The 17,381-nt window shown below is 48.5% G+C and overlaps 1 protein-coding gene across 4 annotated transcripts in view; it reads right to left on the bottom strand.

The window, feature by feature from the left end:
- Positions 9,127 to 17,381, bottom strand: part of NTNG2 (netrin G2) — a 39,855-nt gene continuing 31,600 nt past the window's right edge. Inside the window, exons 7-11 of one of the 4 annotated variants that reach the window (XR_002443625.1) lie at positions 17,078 to 17,146; positions 13,964 to 15,207; positions 13,468 to 13,533; positions 12,892 to 13,043; positions 11,383 to 11,428 (exon numbers count right to left, since the gene is read on the bottom strand). Coding sequence is in view for 1 of the 4 variants with exons in the window: in XM_021413977.1 (XP_021269652.1) it covers positions 10,011 to 10,234; positions 10,756 to 10,890; positions 11,261 to 11,428 (527 nt within the window). In the remaining 3 variants the exon portion in view is untranslated. Of the gene's footprint in view, positions 10,235 to 10,755; positions 10,891 to 11,260; positions 11,429 to 12,891; positions 15,208 to 17,077; positions 17,147 to 17,381 lie in introns of those variants that run through there. The other 3 variants (XR_002443624.1, XM_021413977.1, XR_002443623.1) reach the window with 3 other exon arrangements.

The following is a 17,381-nucleotide window of genomic DNA, read 5'->3' as shown; positions in this document are numbered from 1 at the left end:
GTCCAACATTCAGTATTTCAGTAGAAAAATTTTCCATTAATCATGCCAAATATTATTAATCTATTTCAGTTCAAGTCAAAAAGAAGCTTAAAGTCTTGATAGGTGAAGTGAGGTTGATGACTTCTGTACTTTGAGGAACGTTTAAGGAAGCAGTAGTTGGCATTAAGAGGGGATTTGCACTAAGAAAGGAAACACCAATAGTAAGAGCTGGAAAGGACTGGAATTCCCTGCAAGGCATCAATGGAGAAAGAAGGGAAATGCAGTTCATGTGAGGCCCTTCATGTAAAGCAGGACTGCTGCAGTGGCATCTGGGAGCGGGTCAGGGGCTTCTTCTGTTGTCTTCATTTCACTTTGGCTGAATATTTTCTTACCAAGTCTCTGCCAAGAAGTAGTTTAGGAGCTTCATTTTGTCATGTCTCCTAGGTTTCTGGCAAGTCTTCAGCGTTTGAACGTTACAATTACCCGAGCCAGATTCAGCCTCTTCATCCTTGGAAGACTGAAAACGCTCATGGTAGGTACAGTGTTAACCAAATGATTGCCTGTAATCTACCCTTTTAGGTCAAGTCAGTATTTTCAGTTACTAAATTATAACACAGTCCTTCACAGTTGAAGAATGGGGGCTTCAAGGATAGGCAAGATAGAGTGATGGCAAAGGTACTTTCCTTCTTGATCCCTACTGTTCTTTCACCTATTGTATGGAAAGGAAAGCAAGGAAAATGATTAAAAACTGCAACACACCCCTAAACATTCCCCTGATGTTCAGATTGTTTTTGACTCTACTCTGTTTAGTCACGTGGTTTCTGAGGATACTATTTGATTGTACTTTTTGAAATAGACGTTTCTGAAACAGATATGCATATCTGGGAAATCATAAAGGTCCTACAAAATGTGCAGGAAGTACTCTTGAACAGACTTAAAAACCAAGAACAATAAGGCATTCTTCTTCTTCCAATGCAAGGGGTGTTAGGTACATCACTAGGGGGCATTAGACCCATGTTTAACGCTGGAAGAACTCTAGGCCTTCATAGATACAGAAATTGTCACTTGAAGAGTAGTTCACAGATTGCTGAATGTAACCTTCCCTGTGTTACAGCAGCCAGAGTGCCTATTGCTGTTTCGCCAGTGAAAGTTTAGATCCTTCTATTCCAGAAGGAACATTATGTGGTTTCCGTTACAGTTGTCAGGTACCTTGATTAAAGGGGTTCTGTATCCTCCAAAACCTCTGTCCATGTGTTGTTTTCCTTCTGATAAATGTTTTCTTTTGTTGTGGGTGGGGTTCTTTTCTTCTTCACTGTAAAGGAGAATAAAGACTGGAACAAGTTGATTCAAGATGCTCAGAGAAGAGGTGCAATTATCAAGACGTCAGACAAAAGCTACAGGAAAGATGCGCTTAAGATTCTGAAGCTCAAACCAGCGCCACAGAATCCCCCATGCCAGCTGCCTGCCAAAGCAGGGACAACGAAGGCTCCTCTGGCAGAGGCTTGTTCTTCTAGTAGGAAGGTGGGTGAGCCTGCAAATCCGAGGGACGCCAGCAGACCACGGGAGCTTGCTGCTGGTCCTGGCCATGCGGCGCCACAAGGAAGGAGAATGCCCCAGCAGCCACAGGGAGCTCAGGTTGCAGACTCCCGGCGAGCCAGCATCTCTGCACCAGTGGAGGCTGCAGCACTCCCTGCTGATAAAGAGAAACTGCGGGACCCAAGGCTGGCAAGTATGGCCAGTAGAACTGAAACTAAAGGGAAGGAGCAGGGCTCGAAAGACATCAGTCAGTCAGCCCAGAGCAAACGAGAGTCAACGTTGCAGCAGTGTCCGGATGGGTCCTCAGCTGCCAGGGATCGGATTTCCAGAACGGAACATTCAAAGAAACACCAACAAACGAAGGGACAGTGTGACATGCCTTCCAAGCTGCCTTACACAGCTAAACTGGAGGGTGACAGGAGAGCTCCATTACCAGAACACCATTCGAAAGCCATCAGTGAAAGAGGTCAGTGTAATAGCAGTAAGTGGAACAAAGACCCACGTACTTTAATGAGGAGAGCATCAGAGTCGTCATCAGAGAGCACAGACTCGCACAGTGCCAAGCGAAGAAAGACCTCTCACTGACTTCAATATCTTCAGTGTTGGCTCATTACTGAAAATCTGTTCCCAGATTTCTATCGAGCAAGGGAATGTATTTTAAAATATTTAGTACACCTGGAACTCCCTTGCAGTGATACTACTACTGTCAGTAGGTCCATCATTTTAAATGTCTCTAGTTACAAAAGGGGCTGTGTATCTGGCAGTGAAGAGCTTTTGAAGAGAAAAGTTGGAGAGTTGCATTACTTGGAACAGCAGTGAATTTTGTCATCTAGGAAGTTAAGGTTGTAAATGTTGTATATTTGTACAGTATGCAAAATTATTTTAAGATTTAATTGGGCAAATGTAACTTCTCATTTCCTTGTGCAAATGCAGATTTCTTAGCTATGTGCTTTTTTTAATGAAGAACAAGAGCAAAGTATAAAACAACAACAAAAAAAAACAATCCAGACCTAACCTTTCCAAAACAAAAAAAAAAAAAAAAGGAAAAAAAAAGCAGCCAGATTGTTTTCCTTTTGTACCAGTAAGTCTAATTTATTTAATAGCAAAGTGTGAGTGTTGGTAACGTGGTAGCGATGAGTCTTCATCGTGTCCCACTGGTGCCTCAGGGAAGGCTGAAGGCAGATGTACGTTGGTTGAATGAAGAGAATTCTACTTATTTTGTGTATTTTATTGTCTGTTTTTATAGGAACAGAAGAGCTTTCATTTATACAAATGTGCCTTGAGTTTTGCTCTTGCTGCTGCTTCGTCAGCTGAAATCCTTTTCCTCTTGCAGTGGCAGTACAAACTGCAGATTAAAGCCTGGGAGGTCTGTTTGAACCCAGTGAGTCCTTGTGATGAATAATCAACAGGACTGTGGAATCTGAGTCAAAGATCTAGTTAACACTTACTGATAATGACACTTAAGTTTCTTTGTATATAGCTCTTGGAGATCTAGAGATGAAAAGGGGAAGCAGTTCATTCTAAGTGTTATTACTGGATTCTTTTCGCTGTTGATGAAGAAGAAGTAACCAGTAAAATGAGGTGCGGGGAAGGAAAACAACACCTATTTTTAAGAAAGCAATCCTTTCATCATTAACATTTCACAATAAAAGTGGAATTATTTCTCTTAAGAATGAAGTATTAATTTTTCTTGTGGTATACAATGCGTCTGTCTGAAGCAGGTGAACAGTAATGTTTCCTGTGCGTGTAGTTTTGCATAGAGACGGTCTTGCACACTTCTGCTCAAGAATGTGGTACCTTGCTACACTAACATGAGTTGGGATATTGCTTGCAAGCCAGGTTGCTATCTCCAGGCACTTGTGTTCAAATTCAGTGTGTTATGAGCCAGGCTGGTATCCTGCTGTCCCTTTCTAACTCCGACTTGAGAAGGGCTGTTTGTACTATGACTGCTGTGGCCTGATGATCTAAGACCTAGAAAGAAACCATCAATGTTACCTTTGTGAGCGAGCTCTGGTAAGTGAATCTTGCACCTGAAATAGAAGCAGTGTCACGTAACTGGGGGGCAGGTTCTGGTAGGGTGAAGTACTGAAAAACATACACTTAACCAGCACGTGGGGGTGCATTCCATAATGGCAGTGGCTTTCCCTAAGCGAATGAGCTGCTAGGTTTCTCTGTCCAGAGTTTAACCATAATTTTATTTCTGTTTCTGACCTGACACGTTAATTGCAATGATTAGTGCTACCTTTGGTCTTTTAACCCACTGCCAAAGTGGTGTGTGATCCAGTTCAGTGAGACACAAGTGGCTTACGGAACAAAAAAATCATATAGCAGTTTGGATGGTGATTGATGCTGGTATAGCTTGCACGCTCGATGGATCCAAGCTCAGGACAAATGTGCTTTACTAGCAACAACTGCATTGTAGGTGTGTTGGGAGGCTGTTAGTCACCGTGCCTGTCCCATTCATTGTGCTGTATAGTACAGAGCATTTAAGATAACAGGAGAATTCTGACCTTTGAGATGCCTGTGAAGTGAAAGCAGAATGTGCGTGGTGTTCAGCTTTAGTTATTCACCGTGTTGCAATCTTAATTGTTTCAGTGAACCCCGGCCTTTTCTTCTCAGCAGTGTATGCACTTCTAAAACTGCTGTCACTCTTCCTTGATGTTGCACACCATGTGTGAGAACGAAGGCTGCTTATTTTACTGCCGCAGACTGGGCAGTTCTGTCACTCCCACATTAGAGATAGCGCATAGGGGTGGATTCTCCCTTTATGTCAATAGGAACACTTAAAAATACCTTTGTCTTTTGAACCTTTTGGCTCTGCTTGCCCGGGCTGTGTTGACCTGTCTGCTGTTTTTTCACACACTAGAAAGGCTCCTGTTCTGCAAACTGCTGAAACGCCCTGTAGCTGTGGGAGCCACGTAGTCTGCCTTTCTGTAAATAAAGCTGGCAACAGTGTGAATGAGAGGATGCTTTTCTGGCCATTAAATAGAAGTTTGTCGAGGGAATTTTCTCTTTAAGACTTCTCGTTTTCTTTCTGCTTAAGCAATCTGCATTTCAGAATGTGTTTTCTTCTGAAACTGTACTTATTCCGTGCCGCAAGGAATTTTGTGTTCAACGTTGCGTTTTTCTTGTATTATGTACGCACAAAGTCATGTAACTTCATAATTTCTGTATTTTTCCATAAATCATCTTTGAGGCGTGGTCAGTGGCTCAGACATTTTTCTTATTGGAAACTAGGTTTATTTTTGTCTGATACAAGCTCACAATGGCAGAGGTTGGAAGGGACCTCAAGAGATCAAGTCCAACCCCCCACATTGATCTTTCAGCAGTAGTTTTTTCCTACCATTGTCAGTCTGTGCCATTAAGGGTGTATCTGGAATAAAATATGTTTGGGTGGTTGGCAGCTGAATTCTCAGTGCAAAAAAAGAAGTTCCTCTTGCGATGCTGTTGGTCCTTGACACCATTAAGAGGGGAAAATCCCTTGTGTGAGCGTGGGGCTGGTTTTAAAGGTTTTTGTCTGGTTCATCCTTTGGTTGTACATAAAGCAGCCTTTCCGGTAGAGGTGGAGCGTAACTCCATGCCATTACTCCAAACCAGGGCTGTCTCTATGCTGATGATATCTAAGCTAGTACTTTCCTATTCAATTCTTCTCCTTACCTGTGTATCTATTGCACACACAGTGTGCACTTGAGCGCTTATGGGAGGATGCCTTTTCTGGTTGTACCTGCAGATATCTGCCAACCCACCAGAGGAAGGCAGGCAGTTTGCAGGAGCATTATCATGGAGAAAATAACTGGGGGGGGGGGCTTTATGCTTTTGGTGTGGTGGCAGTGGCAGATATGGCTGAGTAATGCTGAGAGCAGGTGATATCTGTGATGTGGGCGGTAGTCATGGGAGCAGTGCAGTGCTGCTGAGGGGGAGGCCGAAGCAAGACCCAAAAACATCAGCAGCTCTTCCCAGTCTCCTGTCTTTGTTCATGTTTCAGTGCTGGTAGTACTGGTGAGGCGTGAGGTGTTACAGTTCTCATAGATGAGCTGTGTGCAGCCACTAATTAGCAGCCGTGTCCAGTAAGTGAAGGCACGTGAGTTGGGAGACTGAGCTGTGCCCAGAAAAAATTGTGGTTTCCAAACCCTGAACGAGCGTAAACATTTCCAGCCTCAGGTGAGATCCAAAAAATGATGTGGAAACCCAATGATTTCAGAGTTGAGACTTCTTTTTTTATTTGTATTTCTTTGTAGTTACTGAAGTGTGGTGAGGTGCTGCAATTTACTTTTCGCCTATAGAATGGAGAGACCGAAGCGGCCAACAGCTGGAGGTGGGTTCTTTATTCACAGCCTATGGACTGTGACAATGCCAGGAGTAAGCAGAACTGCGGTCCTAAAAATGCAAGGCGTTCTCTCTAGTCTGCATGAATAAATGATGGATGAAATGGCTGCTGTATTGTAAATGGAATTTATAATGTTAACAATATAATACGGTCTCTTGCCACAACGAGTCCATTCCCAAGTCGTATATTAGGTCTCCTTTCTTGTCTTTAAGACGCTTGGAAACGAGCCAAATGCGTTATTCTTTAATACAAATAAATGTAAGCTAAGCAGTCCTGTGCGTTGAATGTTGCTGATACATGAGACCTTCCAGCCATGTGTACCCGCCTGCTGAGGCCTCCACTAATTTGCCACCAGCTCCCAGGCAAATAGCAGTAGAACTGAAAACGAAGGTAGGTTGAGTATGTTCAATACCATGGAAAAGCAGAAAACTTTGTTGTGTAGCCTGGTACGCTACGCTGCCCGTTTTGTCCCGATTTCACTGTTTTACCAAGCAAGAACTCCTTTCTTGGCTACAGAGAGAGTTTCCCATCTCTTTACTTTAATCCCTGAAATTGCATAGGGTAGGGTGGGGTGGAGCTCTTGGCCCTTCATTGTGTTGCAGGCCAGGAGAAAACAGCAGTGTGTTAAGAATGGGTTAGCTTAGGCTTTCCTCACACGTCTCACCCTGCAGTGAAGCTTGTTATGACACCTAGAGAATCAAAATGATAAAAGGAGCCCTTAGGACAGTCTGAAGCTCCTCTCTGCATCTGAAATCAGCGTGCAATTTCTAGCTGGTTTCTGCACGACAGTGGCCGAGTGCCCCAAGTCTCTGCCAGGAGCGCTGAGAAGATGGCAATGGAAATCTCTTCAGAACCCAGATCTGCTCTTATGTCTGACTACGACGCTCAGCTCCTCCCTTATACTTTATTTGGGACGCTTCATGGAAGCTGATTACAGAATAAAAATGCTTGGTGAGACTGTTACCACTTACTACCACTAATGGGTTGTCTTTCCACTGGCTGATGCAGGCTCACAAATCACTCTCCGAGATGAGATGTTTGCTTCCCCATCCTTTAAAACAAAACCAATGGAGAACCAGCATACCCAGTAAGTTCCTACAGGCAGAATTTATTTTTTCCTTGCTCACGTGGACCATACGCATCATGCTTCTGTTTGGTGAGCATGTAAGCGTGCATGCAGCCCAACTGCTGCCGGCTTCTCTACAGCTGGGGCTGTCCTCCATCACATCAGGCAGTTCTTGTTGTCTGGGCCTTTTGATTGCACGGATTTCAGTACTTTCAACAGTTAAAGAAGAATTTGAGGTAAACAAGTAAAATCGAAAGCTCTACTTGTGCTGTTTGGAGAGGTCACCTTTTTGCAGACGGGAGTATCATCTAAAAACTTTTTTAAAGGAATCAAATGCCGGCTGCTGACGTTGAAACCTCTTGAAAGAGCACGAGTGGCTTTCCTTGGAAGGAGAAGTACCTGTTAGCTCACCTTTCCACTAGCGAGGTGCCGAGCTCATTGGGCACCTTCTCCATTAATGCACAAACATCTCTGTCTTAAGAAGGACTCTCAGGTCTGCAGGTACTTGCTGTGATGGTTTCTGTATGATTTCAATAATGCTCGATTCTCTCGGTGTAAACACCCGTGTGCTAACAGATGTCTGTAGTTAATGGGTTTGCAGTGCTGAAGCTCTCTGTAAATTTACATTATTTTCTTAAATGCCAGGTTTTGTGAGAGGTGATTGTTTCCTGTCTTGCAGGGGTTTCTGTTTTGTGTAATTGGGCAGGAGCTGGATCCCTGGAGCTGCACCGAGTGGGGCTGGCTTCATGTAGGAGCTTGAAGGCATGATCTACTGCCCAGTGTGCTACCAGGGCTCGCTCTTCTAGCTCTGATGCTCAGACTTGTGTTTTCTTTCTTGTTTTTTTTTTTGCCCTGCCCACCACCTTCAACGTTTCTCAGGTGTCCTTTGATACAGCTACTGCAGGGTTAGCCCCGCAGCTTTCTACTTCTGTTTGCAGTTCGTCAGGCTTTGGTTAAAGAGGCCCAGGTGCTGAACGTTGCAGTATTCAGGGTTCACAGGGAGGTGGTACCATTTTGGAACTGAGTTAGGAAGCCAGGGATGTTTTGTCTTAAAAGCAAACAAAGGGACCCCCCCCGCCCCCCAACTAAACAACACCCAGTCAAGCAAGGGGAACTCCCCAGCCCCCCCATAAAAGCTTAGTTTAGTGGTCTGTCACCCTCAGTAATCTTCTTGGGCTGTTGTGAGCTTTGTAGTGCTCTTCTGTAGTTATTTTCCATGGGAATTCAGTGCTGCTGTTGCTTGGCACGTTCCCACTTGCATCTCATAAGTGTGCTTTTGCAGGGAATCTGCTGGCTGCAGTTCGTCTGGGATATGGCTTTGTGAAGTAGTAAATTTTCCGTTGCTTAATCTAATTTGCTGGAGAAAAACACTAGTGCAGGGGAAGGAGAATGTGTGCTTCACCTTCCAGAAATGTCATTAGAGACCTTGATCTTGTTACAGTCTGTTCTGTGCTATTACTTGTAAGAACAGTAACGTATAAGGATTTGAAATATGTCTCAGTAAGAAAGTATAAAGGAAGAGCAAGTGTCAATGGCAACAGACAGCAAAGGGCTGTGTTAAAGGGAGGAAGTGCTTGTGTCAGCCCACTCCCTCGAAGATCAGATCTCAGCAGGGTGGGTTTAACCCTAATTTCCTCTATAGTAGATTAACTGAGTCCTCTGCCCTACCTCTGAGTACCCCCTCGAAATAGGCTCCCACTTTCTTTGCTCAGTGAAGCTCTGGGTACGACGCAATTAAAGTTCTTATGTTGATGATGATCCCCTTGTTTCTTCTCTCATGTTTCTCCTGCCTTCTTTTACATGCTTGGCTGCATATGCTTCCTCCATGATGATTCTCTATAAGAATCTCTATACTGAAGTCCTGGGCTGTGGCTGGTTGAAGATGCTTAACTATAAAGGGCTTTTTCTGCCAAGGAGCAGCATGGCCCCAGCTCCATGGGATGATGTGGGAGGCTGGGCAGCTGAGGTGCCCTGGAGAACCGCCCCTGGGCTGCCCAGCATTCTTCAGCTGCAGGCTCATTTGGAAATGGCATTTCAGCGCAAGGCCGGCGCTTAATATATCGTTCATTGTCTACAGTTAGTGGTGCAACCTAAGTTCAGCAAAGTAATTAGGAGAAATAATTAACAGCTCGCCGTGATGAAGCAACCTCTCTCCCTCCCCTTTCCCTCGCCGTGTGGTGCACCTTGCTAGTGACTCAGAAAACACAAGAGGACGTTATGAATCAAAAAAAATAAGTCTTTACCTGTAATTAACTGTGCACACAGAAAGGAAAACGTGGCGACCAAGCAGCAATTGATAGTTGCTTTACTGTAGGAGGATACACCATAATCAAACGCTCATGGCAAAATGTCCCTTTACGTTGTGGCTCTTTTATAACATTTAATCCAAACAAAAATAAGTCTCTACCCCCCAAAAAAAAGAGGATTTGAACCGTACACTATACGGAAATGTGTGGATAAGACACTGCACTCCTTATGTACCATACGCCTAATGGCCCCTGTGTTCTCCGTAAGTGCAAGAAAACAAAACCCGGCAATGAGATACAAAATCAATGCAGCAACTAGAGCTGTAGGCAACGGTATGTGAGCGGCCAGGCCCGGCTGGCGGCGGGACTATGCAGCGGGATGGACCAGAGTCCCCTCTTCCCTCCCTCCCTTCCCCCTCCTCATGGTGGTGTGGGGCTCTGACGTTATCATGAGAGGCTCTTTCAGAATGGGACGCTAAGAGGGAGGAAAGAAAAAGAAAACCCCAGCCTATACCAAAGTCAATAAATTAATCGTTTAAAAAAAAAAACAAAACCAAAAAACTCCCTTGGATTGCGGCACTATGTCACCAGGGCCCTGGGTCGCCCTGTGTGGAGCGAGGAAGGAAGGACGGCCGTGTCCGTGTGGCCCTGCTGCAGTCCCTGCGCTGCGGCCGCCCCGCCTGGTTCCGTGGTCAGGAGTCGGCCCTTGCTTTTCAGCTGCTTGGAAAGAGGCCGAAAGACGTTGTGCAAGTCCTAGCGTGAAGGAAGGCAGAGGAGCTGGTGGGGACAGCCACCGGTACCCTGCGCTCCCCGGTCCCTCAGTGCTGTGCCTCAGCTGGGCTCGCTCCTCCCGGCCTCAGAGTTCGGCCCAGCTGCGCAGCTGCAGGCCCAGCGCGCCGAGGAGGACGGTGCTGATGGCGGCTCGAGTGCTGGAGGCACCGTCACAGTCCTTTTTGTCGGCTTCGCACCGTGACTGCTGGCACAGGACCCCCTTGAAGCCCACGGGGCAGATGCAGCGCTGGTTCTGGTAGCAGGTGCCGCCGTTCTGGCAGAGCAGGAGCTCATCGTCGCAGACGTTGGCTGTAGGGAGGGAATGCTGTGGGAGTTAGGCTGCGGGGTGAAGCCTCTTGGCTGCAGCAGGAGCCAGGAGGGTTTTGGCTTTCTGCTTTGGCTCTGAGGGGTTACGCTGTCAAACCCTTACAGAGTGAGACCAGTCCTAATGCCAGAGAAACAGAGCTGGGGCTGCAGGCTTCAAAGCTGTTTTGGATTTAAAATCATAGAATTGCTCAGGTTGGAAAAGACCTTAAAGATCATCGAGTCCAACCGCAACCTAACCATACTACTCTAACTCTAACAACCCACCGCTAAATCACTAAATTTGGGAGGAATGACCAAGCTCAGCCCACCACCCTGAGCATCGTGGGGTGGGCAAGGGACGCGCTCCTTGTTGGAGATCTCCACCTCACTGGAAATGCCATCCCACATGGGTGACCCCTTCCTTCATTGGAGATCCCCTCCTCGTTGGAGCACCCCCCGTGTCCAGGCCCACCTCCCTCTGCCCTGGCTCGGGGTGGCTGCCTGCATTGCTGTCAGCTACTCACGGAAGCAGCCCTGTCTCCAGTAGTAGTTGGGCAGGCAGTCGTCGCACTTGGGTCCCGTGGCGCCTTCCTTGCATTCACAGTAGCCGGTCTCATTGCAGCGGTCGTGCAGGGAGCCGATCTGGTTGCAGTTACATTCTGGCCATGAAGACAACATCGTGAGTCCTCATCCTGCCCGCAGGCTTTGTGCCTGCTTATATCCCCGTAGAAGGCTTGGGGACTTTGGGAAAGCCTGGCTAGGTGCCACGGGGCGGCCCTGAGGGAGTGCATGGCTGCCCGGGACCACCCTCACCCAGAGCTGGGCAGCCCCTGCTGCAGCAATGCATCTGAACCCAGTTGGAAAGATATTATTTGGGCTTTGCTTGGTGGGTTGCAGGACCCTAACAGCTGCTGTCCTCTGAGAGCATCCCAGTGGACATGTTGCCTTCAGGATGGGCTGAACTGAAGCCCATCCCACAGCATGAGGTCCTAGGCCCAGTGCTGCTCCCGAGGCAGCATGAATGCTCACCTATGCATACATTCTCGTCGTCCAGCTCCGCTGAGCTGTTGCGGTAGAAGCCCAGGCGGCAGTGCTGGCAGTGCTGGCCCCGCGTGTTGTGCTTGCAGCTCACGCAGGTCACCACGTTCAGGAAGTCAATGTAGCTGCAGCGGTTGGAGTGGCCATAGCACTCACAGTCTGCAGAGAAGAGGAGAGGGAGATGGGCCATGAGGAAACCACGTGCTCCAGCAAAATGTGATGGCCGCTGCCTGTGGGGCTGAGTGCGGGCAGTGGGGACTGTACCTTGCTGCTGCAGGGGGGGGTTGGGTTGGAGGTCTTTGCTCAAAGTGGGACCAAGGTGGTCTGTCCCTGCAGGGGTAAGGACAGGCAGGAGCCAGCCCCAGGACACAGCTCTTTGGGGAAATGCATAATTACAGGAGCAGCCAGTGGGCTGTGGAGTGGTGTCAGGTGTTAATTAAAGAGTTGCCTTGTTAATCAGCAGAGCCCAGCTTGATGCCTGGGAGAGGTATGGGGCTGTGCAGGGGCATGCAGAGCCCTGGGGAAGGCTGTTCCCTGTCTGGTGGTGACAAGGAGGAGCTGGGCTGGCAGAGGAGGTGACAGGAAGTCTCCAGATGTGCAGAAGCTGCTGCATGTGTAGGTGAGCCCTGGCTGCCTCTCTGGCCTTTTTCTCCCCTGTTCCTTCTCAGCATTGTCTTTGCTGTAGTACATCCCCAGGCAATGCCTGTTGTGAAGCACAGTGACTCTCAGCTCTGGCTGAGTGCGTTACGGCTTAAAATGAGCATGTGCTAGGATGTATGGCTTGTGTGGGCTTCTTCCAAGGGAGGTGGGCCTGGGCAGGTGACCCCACACTGCCTGGCGTGGCACAGGGCTGCCGTTGCTGAGCAGAGCATTGCTCCCATCCCCACCGTGCAGGGCTGACCTTTCTCAGCTGTGGGCGTGTGTTGGGAAACAGCCACTTAGGTTTAATTTCTAGCTGGAAAAATTTGATTACTTGCTTCTTGTGTTTGCTTTTTGTTACTGTGACGTGGGATGGCGAACACCTTGCAGTGCTGTAGTGCCGTGTTCAGGATAATGAATCTTTCTGGGAGTTGAAAAGGACAACACAAGAGGAGGGGAGAGCCCCTGGCTGCCCAGTGGCCCAGCTGTCCTGTGCGGGAGTTGTCCCAGACAGCCTGCAGAGAACAACATGAGCAGGGATGGTGTCTGAGCTTCCCCAGTCCTGGGTTCAGATCAGGGGTTTGGGTCCAGGCTCCCGCATTGAACATTCCAGCATGGCAGAGCAATGGGAGGGAAGGATGGGCAGGCATGCACATAAGGCTGGAGGAAGAGATTTGTGGCAATGAAATGAAGATCGGGGAGGATGGAGCATGGCAGAGGTTTCCCCATGGTTCGCAGCTGCCTGAGTAGGAGCTGAGACCCTCTGTGAAACAACCACTACCTGCCTGATCGATATCCAAAGAACTTCAGCTCAAATAGTTCTGCTGCTGCAGTTCACAAGCAGTATTTCACCTGAGCAAACATTACGTAGAGCACTCTTACGTAGAGCAAACCCTCCCCAACTTCTCCATGTCTGAGGCTGCTGCTCCACATCGCTCTGGCGAGGTCTGGGAGCCCTGGAGCTCCGTGCTCCCTCCTCTTACCTTTATATGTTTCAATAGGAGCCACTGGGCCGCTGTCTGGTTGGAGCCGGATGAGTTTTGAGATCTTTGAGGATGCTTAAGAAAAATCAGAGACAGGCTTTTTCTTGCTGCTCCGCGCCACTTTGCGTCCTACACTACCGCGAGCATCTCTGCTATGAGAACAATGACGAGCCAAGTCAGGAACACCGCGCTGGCAGCGCTGAAAGCTATTTCTGCACCAGACAGCTGGTAGCTGCTAAATTTCTCCTCTTCTTCTCCCCTCCCCAAAGTTTGATGCATGAAAAATTCCATGCACTGCAATATTGCAATGCACAGAGCTGAGTGCTGGGCAGAAGGAGCCATCCACGCATCGCCTCGTTACACACGGGATTGCCTTGGCCAGGCTGAGGATCTACAGGCCTCAAGAGCTCCTGTCTGTGGCCTTGATTTGATGATGGCCATGCCGACACCCCCTCGCCACCCTCAAAAAGCAGCTAGGACCACAGCTAAGAGCACAAAAGCTACGGAGGTGGTATAAAGCACAGAATCCTGCAGAACCCATGCTGCTCCAGCCCGCTTGCCCATCCCAGCACCTACCTGACTTCTTCCCATGCCTCTTGCCTGCAGAGTGTGCTGTGCGCCCTGCTTTGCTCTTCGGAGCTGCTACACGAGATGATAAAATATATCTGAATGCTGAGATACAGAGCCCCCATGCCTGCCATGCTGGGCTGGGTGGTGGCTGATCCACCAGGATTAGTGGCTGCCCCTGGTCCAGTTGGTGCTCGTTGGACCCCCAGTGTATCTTCCCCGTTCTCTAGGTATGGAAAAGGCAAATGGTCTCTCAAGGAATGGTGGCTGGGGAAACTGTCTCCTGGTTCCTCTGGTCTGTCCCAACCATCCACGTCTGCCAACCCAAAAGAGCCTTTAGAAAGACTTCCATGGGGTGGAATGAGCAGAACTGAGCTGATCTCAGCTATGAGTAGGAGAATGGATTGCACGATGGTGGGGCATGCTGAGGACGGGTATGTTGTCCCCAGCCTATGGGCAGTGGGGGAGAAAACAGTCCTGCTCCATCTTTGGGAAAGGGCCTTACCTCGAATGTTCTTGGGAGGGTCTGGTGGCTTCAGCTTGGGTTCAGGTGCTGCTACTTTTGTTGGGCTCTGAACAGCTTAAGTTGGCATCAGTTAGAGAGAACATCAGATTTAATACAGATCTTGCACTTGCTTGTTTAAAAAGGTGAGAAAAGGACACTGGAAGTTCTATTCAGGTATCTAGGGTGGGTTGGTAGAGCCATGTGTGGTTGAGAATACACTGGGGTACATATGGGAGACAAAGTCTCCTGGAAATTGGTCTTCTAGTATAGAGAGCGAAACTAGTCCTAAGGGGAGCTGCTCGACAGATGAGTGTTGACATGTGGTCATTGCATTGCATGGAGGATGGAGAGAATCAAACCACTGCCAAGACACAGAAGTCCCCATTGTTCAGTACAGACTGTCAGCATCACCTGGCATTGATGCAAGTGGTCTTGGCCTATCTCTTGTTACTATTTCAAATACAATCTTTTCTCTCTGTGAGGTTAGAGACAAGCCCAAAAGCACAGTAGTTCAAACGAGCCTGAATTCCAGCACTTTCTGTCCTCCATTGACTATTAGCAGATGCTGGGCGGTGTCCTGGCCCAGCTTCAGCTGGTGTTACATTCTGCACTGGAAGGGATGCTGATGTCTACAGGGGAGATAGCTACAGGCGTCTCAGCTGGAGAAGGGCAGTGAGCACCTCCAGGAGCTGCTGAAGCATGTGTACCAGTGGGAGCCCCGAGGAGGAGAGACTTCAGCCCCAACAGGCTCCCAGGGCTCCCACCAGGAGCTTCATAGCTCACTGCAGGCAGACACATGAGAGACCTGAAGCAAGGAAGTATGTAAGAAGGCATCTATGCTATAAACGACACAAGCCTATCTGTTTACAAAGTTATTCTGGTCTCAGGAGACAACAGGATTTCCATGATCCTCTCTGTTCACCCCAGCAGCAAGCCGAGAACAATCTCTTCTACCACTTATCATCCTCATCTTTCATGTATGCGACTAAACCCTGAGGCTCAATCCAGCCTCACCAGATTACCAGCTGCATGTAGGGCACAGATGAACCCCCAGCTTTTCCCAGGTGGGAGGAAGAGAGAGATGCATGGAAAGCAGATCTGCAGAGCTACAGACAAAAGCAGTGGGAGCAGGGATTCGCTGGCAGGACCCGGCTCAGCCACGCGTCTCCTACCTTCTGCTGCCCCAGCCTTGGCTGGGGGAGAGCCCACCTGCAGCGGGGCGGCCGCCGACAGGCCGGGGTAGCCTGGCAGCAATCAGACAGAGAGCTGTGTTAGGAGGTGTGCTGGGGGGGCTGGAAACCAGCCGGGAGCTTTGCGTTGCTCTGGAGGACAAAACCTGGCCCTGTGGCTGTCCCTGCGAGCACGTGCCATGCAGGTTTTTGTGCCTCGGTGGAAGAGCTGGAATTCGGCAGCTAACGTGTCCCCACGCTGCAGTGCAGAGGACAGGAGGGAAGCTGTGCCAGTTCTCAGCCCCTCTGAAAGCACAGCTTTGGTTTTGTGTGTTTGCAGAGGGGCTCCCAGTGACTGGTTTCCACTCTCTGCTTTGAAGAGTTTTGCTTTCAAGCAGCACCACGGAGAAAATAACGCAGGCATCCTACGTTGGAAGCACCCAGTCCTGATTTCTGCTGTAAACTCCTCAGCCCTGCTTCAGGCTCTGCTCATTCCTTGGAAATAGCAGTGACAGAATTTGAAAGCCCCTGCAGGGAAATTAAAGCAGCAGGACGTTTCTAGATCCCTTGTTTGGTTTCTCTGCACGCTCTCAACCCCACTGCTTCTATACCCCTCTCTGTCTCCTCAATAGTGGTAGCAGTCTTCAGGTTTGCTAGAAAACAAACCGAGGAATGCAAATTTAAAAGCCATATTATTAATTTCAGGCTCCAATTGGGTAACATAAGGAGGAGGAGGGAAAAAAAATTCCTTGATCCTTGCCAAGTTTCAAAGGACAAACCCAAGTAGGAGAGAAATGTGATTTCCCAGCCTCGTCAAGGGGATCATAAACAATGCAGAATAAAAAAGAAAGAAATTTTTTTTTCCTAAATGATGAGCTCTAAGAGAAGGTGATAGACACTGTCCTTTTCAGCTGGAAAGTGGAAACCAATTGATATTAATGTGCTGTTAAAGAGAATATGAAAAAAGCCCCGTGCAAATTGGCAAGGGTTTAATTAGAGTCACAATAAAAAACAGCCCTGGAGGCATTTTGCTTTTTAGTCATTCGCATACACCTCCACTCAATCGCATTTGCAGAGCCAGGAAAATTATTAATGCTCATTATCCTGAGAACTTTTCCCTTGTAGCTCTGTGACATTAATGGACAGTTTTACATTTTGGGAGTGAGAGAGACTCGTTCCACCCAAACCCGCTCCACGCCAGCGGGAGCACCAGGCGCATCCAAGAGGGGCTTCTATGGCTCTGGTGGCAGCCCCGGGTCTTGGTGGGGTTTCTGGTGGGGCAGCAGAAAGTGAACCAAGATGTCACACTCTGTAGAAAAACACACCGGGGCAAGAGATGCTTGAAATAGTGCGGAAGTCCAGGGGAAGGACCTTGGAGAAGCCCTTGTCTTTACGCAAGTGCCATGACCTTCTGGGAGAGAAGGACGTAGGGTGTGCTTGTCCAGCACCAGGGAGTTGGTAAAACCCAAACGAAGCTTGGGTTGGTTTTGTTTGTCCCAGAAGTGAATTGGCACTGCCAGGTTACAAACCAGAGGGAATATGGAAGCAGGAAAAAGGGGGGGTGGAAAAAAAAAAAAAGCTCCTTTTGCTTGTTTTGAATGTGGGGGAAAAATGCAACAAATGGCAAGGCGGATTTGACAGGCTCCGGGGAAGACTTAGAAATAACAAAGCTGCAGAAGGCTGTGGGAATAGCACTTAATTCATCCTCCTCAGGGGAGCTGTTCCGCCCGTTTCAGCAGCCCCTGCCGTGCTCAGACCACAGCCCGTGTCCGTGAGCCCAGTCCTTCCCTCTCACCACACAATGGGCACAGAAGCAACCCAGTGTCAAGCCAACTCTAATCTACTTCTCCAGTCTATGTGCCGCGCTGCCCTGTGCCTGGCCACTACCCGCAGCGTGTGGGGGGACGGAGGAGAAGGGAGAACACATCAGTCTGGCTGGAAATACCTGTTTTTTTCTGCATCTCTTTCATGGGCGCAGAGGCAGCGGGCTCAGAGGCAGGTCTGATGATGCTTGCTTATGGTGGGAAGCAGAAATTCAGAGGGCAAGAAAACAGTGCGTATATTAGAGGGTGAAACAACACAGTGATGGGGCAGGGCCCTGGGGGGGGGAGGTTATTAATGTCTGTCTGAGCTGGCTTTTAAGTACAGAGGAATTTGTTTCATGGTTCTAAAACTGAGGAGAGAGGCAAGGACAGTGTCTCACTTTGGGATTTTTACCCATCCCGGGGTTATTGTGTCTCCTGCAAAGG

This window comes from Numida meleagris, chromosome 16 (assembly GCF_002078875.1).
Source record: "Numida meleagris isolate 19003 breed g44 Domestic line chromosome 16, NumMel1.0, whole genome shotgun sequence".
NCBI classification, from domain to species: domain Eukaryota; kingdom Metazoa; phylum Chordata; class Aves; order Galliformes; family Numididae; genus Numida; species Numida meleagris.
Note: the sequence above shows the minus strand (reverse complement) of the source record. Positions and strands in the feature narration are given on the sequence as shown.